Here is a 6,114-nt window from a genome sequence, read left to right as displayed (position 1 = left end):
GGGGAGGGGTTGATTTTTGTGTTTTGATAAAACATCAACCTTCCTTTTACAAGTCATGAACTTTAAAACGCAGATCCAACATCACGGGGCATCTACCTACGGGAACCTACTGCTTCCAGACAGTCGACTGAGGTTAGCTGTTGCTTTTTTTTCTGGTTCAAGAGGTTAGCTGTTGCTATATCATAGGATATGCTCGAATGCATGCTAACTTTCATTCTATATATAAAGTCATTATCTTCTTACTACACGCCATTTTGTCCTTTTCTCTGGAATATTAATGTCTTTAGATGCACTGCATTGAGTTAGAATTTTCCTTAGCAAACTTTACGTCCTACCAGATGTAGTATATTTCACTTTTGAACTTTGTATTCTCTCGCATGTTTTTGAAACAAGCATCGTTTTGACTTCCCAGTGGACGGTACAAGTTGAGCCGAAGTTCCATGAAGGTGCAAGTAATTTAAAGGAACTTGTCCCGTTTGAAGAATGTCTCGAGTTGCATTCCACAAATGAAGGAATTGTGCGGGTTCCTGATTATCTCCTTCTCACTCATAACGGACGTAGCTTCAAGTTAGTGTTCTTAATCCTATATCTAGCTGCTTCGGTTTGTTATCTCTGTAGTAAGAATACATAATCACCTTTCAGCGTTGTTGTGGACCCCACAAATCTGGAGGATGGTGTGCATTACTTTGAAGTTTATGGAATTGATTGCAAAGCTCCACAGCGTGGTCCTCTTTTCAGAATCCCAGTAACAATAATAATTCCCAAGACTGTGGCAAGTCGACCTCCAGTTATTTCATTTCAACAAATGTCTTTCATCTCAGGTTATCGTCTGTCAACTTTGTAATGTGTGATTTACAAAGCAAACACGTCCTCTGAAATGACAACCGTTATTTATGTTTGGTATTTCCTTTGTCAATTCCAACTGTAGGCCACATTGAACGAAAATTTATCGAGGTACCACTTGGAGCAACATGGGCTGAGGCTACGATACGAACTTCGGGGTTTGATACTACACGGAGATTTTATATTGATACGCTTCAGGTAGGACACGGTTAAGAGTAATTCAACTCTTTGATGCTGCTGGTTCTAATGCTATTTGATTTGCAGATTTGCCCATTGCGAAGGCCTATCAAGTGGGAGAACGCAGCAACTTTTGCATCTCCGTCTGCTAAAAGCTTTGCGTTTCCAGTGGTTAGTGGTCAAACGATGGAACTAGCTCTAGCTCAATTCTGGTCCAGTGGCCTTGGAAGTCGTGAACCAACTATCGTTGACTTTGAGGTAGGAACTCAGAGTTATACATATATGTGCGTGTATGTGTTAACATCAACTTTGTGTTTTGTTTTGTCTTTTGTGTCGTCGTGTATCAGGTAAATGAACACCAAGTTATTATTTTAGGTCTTTTGTCCCCACTTTTTCCCCTACTGGTTTCCTGACGTTTTTGAGTTCACCATTCTAGTGTATCTTTTGGTTCATGTTATGCATTGCTTATTTCTTTCTGCAATTTGGTTCCCTTACCAGTTTTAGTCTCTCTTTAGATGTTACGTTTTTGGTATCCATAATCAATCCTGCAGGTGCTTTCTCATTTAGGAATGATTATGGAAACGAACTAAAGATAAATTGATATAAAAAGTGTTATGCGTCAGTATTCATGCTGTCAACTTGTGTTATGAAAGAAGTTCTATGTTCAAGTCACTCACGCCTTCTAACTATACTGAGGACATTGGGACTTGCTAGACATGAGTTGATGCAAGTTATTTTTGGTATTTTAGATTGCATTCCACGGAATTAGTGTCAATAAAGAAGAGTTGATACTTGATGGAAGTGAGGCACCAATAAAAGTTGAAGCTGAAGCACTAATGGCATCTGAAAAACTCGTTCCCGTTGCTGTTCTGAACAAGGTATATCATATTTTGGAGATTGTATCTTCTCCTCTTTCTGTGATTGTTTAAGAATTGCTTATGGCAGTGTTTTGTTTTAACTGCAGATACGCATTCCTTATCAACCTGTTGATGCACAACTCAAGACTCTAGCAACTGGCCGCGATAGACTACTCTCGGGCAAACAGATACTAGCATTGACATTGACGTGGGTTATCCTTCTGTGTCTTGCCTATCTCTTTATCAAAACTTTTTACAGTCAACAAGTTCTTTTGTTTCTGCAGCTACAAGTTCAAATTAGAAGAGGCAGCTGAAGTGAAACCGTATATACCCTTGTTGAACAATCGCATATATGACACTAAATTTGAGTCCCAATTCTATATGATCTCTGATGCCAACAAGGTACTATTCTAAGTTCTAACTGCCACCTAAAAGGCTGGGTAGTACTAGTATAGATAAGCTTGTAAAATTCTCATTGGCTTTGTCTGCTAAACATTCTTTTCTGCTTTTGTGTGTAGCAAATTGGTTATGTCTTAATTATTGTTTTCTTGCCTTAACACGCTGTCCTGACATACTTTCAGCGGGTGTATGCAATGGGTGACGTTTATCCTGAGTCCTCTAAACTTCCCAAGGGTGAATATAAACTTCAGCTGTATCTGAGGTTTGTGCTAAATCTTTGATGGTTGCACTTTGTTTCAAAAGTTGAAGGGTAGAGTTTGTTACATACTAATCCCCAGGCAGAAATGAACAACTGGTTGACAACTTCCTGTAAACGATATTATTATGTGATTAACAACTTTGTTTCATTGTGCATATTTACGAATTTTGTCTTGTATTCTAAAATCGAATTGCTTTCACCAGGCATGAAAATGTGCAGCTGCTGGAAAAGTTGAAGCAGCTCATTGTGTTCATCGAAAGAAATATGGGGGTGAGATTGTGAATTACGCTTTACTTTATTTTGAAAACCTATACGTAATATTTGTCTGGGAAATAAAGAAAAACTACGGAATAAAGTTGGAGTTCAATTTTTTCCGGTTTTCTGATGTACATATATAGATACTTTTCCAACACTAAAATTCATGAAAAGCTGATTATTCCATCGATTTTGCTGGTGATGCAGGAAGTTCGGCTGAGCTTACATTCTGAACCAGATGGTCCGGTCACAGGAAATGGTGCCTTTAAGTCTTCTGTTCTAATGCCAGGGTACTGGTTTGGTTTACTTACTAGTTTATATTTCTCTGACTGCTATATTGGTTAAAATCTGAACGTGTTCCTCACTTTATTTATCACCATGCAGGGTGAAGGAAGCGTTTTATCTGGGCCCACCAACGAAGGATAAGATACCCAAGGTTTAGTAGATTGTTGGTATAATTAATGTTCTGATGCATCGTATCTCTTTCAAATGTACAATTTTGATTTTACCTGCAGAATACTCCACAAGGATCTGTGTTGGTGGGAGAAATCTCATATGGAAAATTATCTTTTGATGATAAAGAAGGGATGAATCCAAAGGATAATCCTGTTTCTTATCCGATATCATATGTGGTTCCACCAAATAAGGTATCTAAAAAAACTACCTTTTCTGGTCTGGTTTGTCTGTTAGAATTGGCTTGTGATACTTGATGCAGTAATGCAGAGCAATCTGGCTAAAAAAGCTCATATTTTGTGTTTAGCTTACTTTATTTGTTTTCCTTGTATTCCAATCTTTTTTTGAACTCTTTTTGTTATTTTGTTCTTTATACAATAGCCTGAGGAAGATAAGAAGGCGGGTTCTGCTTCAAGTAGCTGTAAATCAGTTTCAGAACGCTTGGAAGAAGAGGTATTATTTACAGAAGCATGTTTCGTATTGGCACTTGCTAAACTTGTTGGGGGATATAAGGGGTGCGTTTTCTTTTCTACTACTGTTATACGAAAGCTTTTCCTTGTAACCAGGTTCGTGACATAAAGATCAAATTTCTTGGGAACCTAAAACAAGAAACTGAAGAAGATCGTTCCGAGTGGAGAAAGTTGTGTGCATGTCTCAAGGTTTGCGAGCTTAAGGCTTTTGTTTTCGTTTCGAATAATTATTTATGCCACTTGAATTTGAAAGTTCTGTAAAAAATATGCAAATCTGAATTACTGTTAGATTAACTGTGAGCATATGTTCCCTGGCAGTCTGAGTACCCAAGCTCTACTCCATTGCTTGCTAAGATCTTAGAAAGTTTGCTGTCTCGGCCTGAATCTGGGGACAAAATCAGCCATCACGAAGAGGTAAAGTTTCAAATGAGTTACTAATCTTGAAATTATGCACTATTTTCTCTACCTATGCACTAAATATAATCTTCAGACTACTAATCTCTGGGGCGTTTATAGATAGTTGATACATTTATCATGTAAGCTGAAATCCTATTCCCTTGTTTTTTGCAGATTATAGATGCTGCAAACGAAGTAATACTCAGCGTTGACTTAGACGAGTTAGCAAGATTCTTGCTACAAAAAAGTGAACCAGAAGATGAGGAAGCAGAGGTGTGATGTCTTATTTATTGCGTTTTCTTACAAAAATTCTTAATTAGCTACTTGCTTTGTTTACGTCTCTGATTACCCACCTGTTGTTCAAATTAGAATTTGAAGAAAAAGATGGAGACGACCCGTGACCAACTGGCAGAAGCACTATACCAAAAAGGGTTAGCCATGGCGAGACTCGAGAATTTGAAGGCGAGACCAAATACTGATCTCACTTCTCTTATCGACTATCGTTAACTGTTGATAAATTTATCTGACTGTAGATATCATCAATGCATTAGTTGGTGTCTGAAACTAGACACTACTCATTTGCTTTGCAGGGTAAGAAGGAAGATGAAGGAGAAGAAGAAAGTAGCCAAAAGGATAAATTTGAAGAAAATTACAAAGAACTGACGAAATGGGTAGACGTGAAATCATCTAAGTTTTGTACTCTCACTGTTCTAAGAGAAAAACGGCTCTCGCGACCCGGGACTGCATTGAAGGTAAACACACATTTATCTCACCTTCAAATTCAGCAAGAAAAACTGCAAATGGTGTTCTTGACTGTAAAAAAAGTGATTGATAATGGTACTTTCAGGTTCTTGATGAGATGATCCAAAACGAGAACGAGACAGCCAGTAAGAAACTGTACGAAATGAAACTGGGTTTGCTGGAGGAGATAGGTTGGAGCCACTTGGTTACGTATGAGAAGCAATGGATGCAAGTTCGTTTCCCTACAAGCTTACCTCTCTTTTAGCCCTTTGATCCTATAAGTTATTGTATTGTTGAATAAAGGGTCCTTCAATAAAAGCTTTGTTCTGAAACCAAACTATTGTTTCACTTTCATTCTCTTTTTCTTCATAAACTGTACGTTAGTCTATATTTTGAATAAAGGGTCCTTCAATAAAAGCTTTGTTTGATTTGCAGAAATTATATGCTTTCATTTTCAAATTGTGAAATCTTATGTGCTAATACGCATGAATCTCATTTTGTATGATGATGACTTGTGAAGAAAATAAAAACTTGGGACATACCCGTAGCCCACTCATATATATACACAAGTCTATACACTTTCCAAAAAACGAGAACATTTTTAATGTTTTATATCCTTGAGTTATTTTCAAAATCATAATTTTTACATTTTCAAGTGATCGCAATCATCCCTTAGACATTATTTATCCTTTTGACATTATTTAAAAAATGATTTGACACTTATTTTTTCTACAGTCATTTTCACAAAAAAAATGAGATGACTAATAAAATTGATGACATGGTTTATGGTGATATCTCTTATAGATTGTTTAAGAAGTGATTTAACACATGTTTTCTATGATCATTTTCACAAAAAATGTGACATGACAACTAAAATTGATGTCTTATAGTTAAATATGACATGAATAATTATAGTTAATTTTAATTTATATTTCTGGTAAACATTTTAAAATATTGTAATAACTCAATACATTACATTAAAAGTAGATTTATATTTTTGATAAAGTTTTAGAATATGGTAATTACAAATATATTATCATTAAAATAAATTTATTCAAATAGAACACTACAAATTTCAAAATATTATTTAATTCTATTTTTTATAATTATAAAATTTTTGGTCGTAAAATCATTAGTTTCTTACGTATCTACAAATTTTATAAATACTATTTAGTTTTGATGATTATACAATTTTATATCAGTTTTTATTAACTTTATACAAGTTGACTTAATATATTTAACAAAAATAAATAGATAGAAAAAT

At 35.6% G+C, this 6,114-nt stretch overlaps 1 protein-coding gene across 1 annotated transcript in view; it reads left to right on the top strand.

Annotated features, from left to right (window-relative positions):
* LOC106307134 (tripeptidyl-peptidase 2-like) overlaps window positions 1–5,284 on the top strand; it is a 9,171-nt gene extending 3,887 nt beyond the window's left edge. The window contains exons 15-34 of the mRNA XM_013744007.1: window positions 74–132; window positions 413–567; window positions 643–821; window positions 929–1,041; window positions 1,108–1,278; window positions 1,770–1,898; window positions 1,985–2,085; window positions 2,162–2,279; window positions 2,459–2,538; window positions 2,739–2,805; window positions 2,998–3,080; window positions 3,175–3,226; window positions 3,306–3,437; window positions 3,625–3,696; window positions 3,810–3,902; window positions 4,032–4,127; window positions 4,284–4,382; window positions 4,479–4,571; window positions 4,700–4,861; window positions 4,957–5,284. Of these exons, the coding sequence (XP_013599461.1) occupies window positions 74–132; window positions 413–567; window positions 643–821; window positions 929–1,041; window positions 1,108–1,278; window positions 1,770–1,898; window positions 1,985–2,085; window positions 2,162–2,279; window positions 2,459–2,538; window positions 2,739–2,805; window positions 2,998–3,080; window positions 3,175–3,226; window positions 3,306–3,437; window positions 3,625–3,696; window positions 3,810–3,902; window positions 4,032–4,127; window positions 4,284–4,382; window positions 4,479–4,571; window positions 4,700–4,861; window positions 4,957–5,115 (2,213 nt within the window). The 3' untranslated portion in view covers window positions 5,116–5,284. The remainder of the gene's footprint in view (window positions 1–73; window positions 133–412; window positions 568–642; window positions 822–928; window positions 1,042–1,107; window positions 1,279–1,769; window positions 1,899–1,984; window positions 2,086–2,161; window positions 2,280–2,458; window positions 2,539–2,738; window positions 2,806–2,997; window positions 3,081–3,174; window positions 3,227–3,305; window positions 3,438–3,624; window positions 3,697–3,809; window positions 3,903–4,031; window positions 4,128–4,283; window positions 4,383–4,478; window positions 4,572–4,699; window positions 4,862–4,956) is intronic.
* The last annotated feature ends 830 nt before the right edge of the window (window positions 5,285–6,114 follow it).

The sequence above is a fragment of the Brassica oleracea genome, chromosome C1 (genome assembly GCF_000695525.1).
Source record: "Brassica oleracea var. oleracea cultivar TO1000 chromosome C1, BOL, whole genome shotgun sequence".
Lineage (NCBI taxonomy): Eukaryota > Viridiplantae > Streptophyta > Magnoliopsida > Brassicales > Brassicaceae > Brassica > Brassica oleracea.
This window is presented reverse-complemented; position numbering and strand designations above follow the sequence as displayed.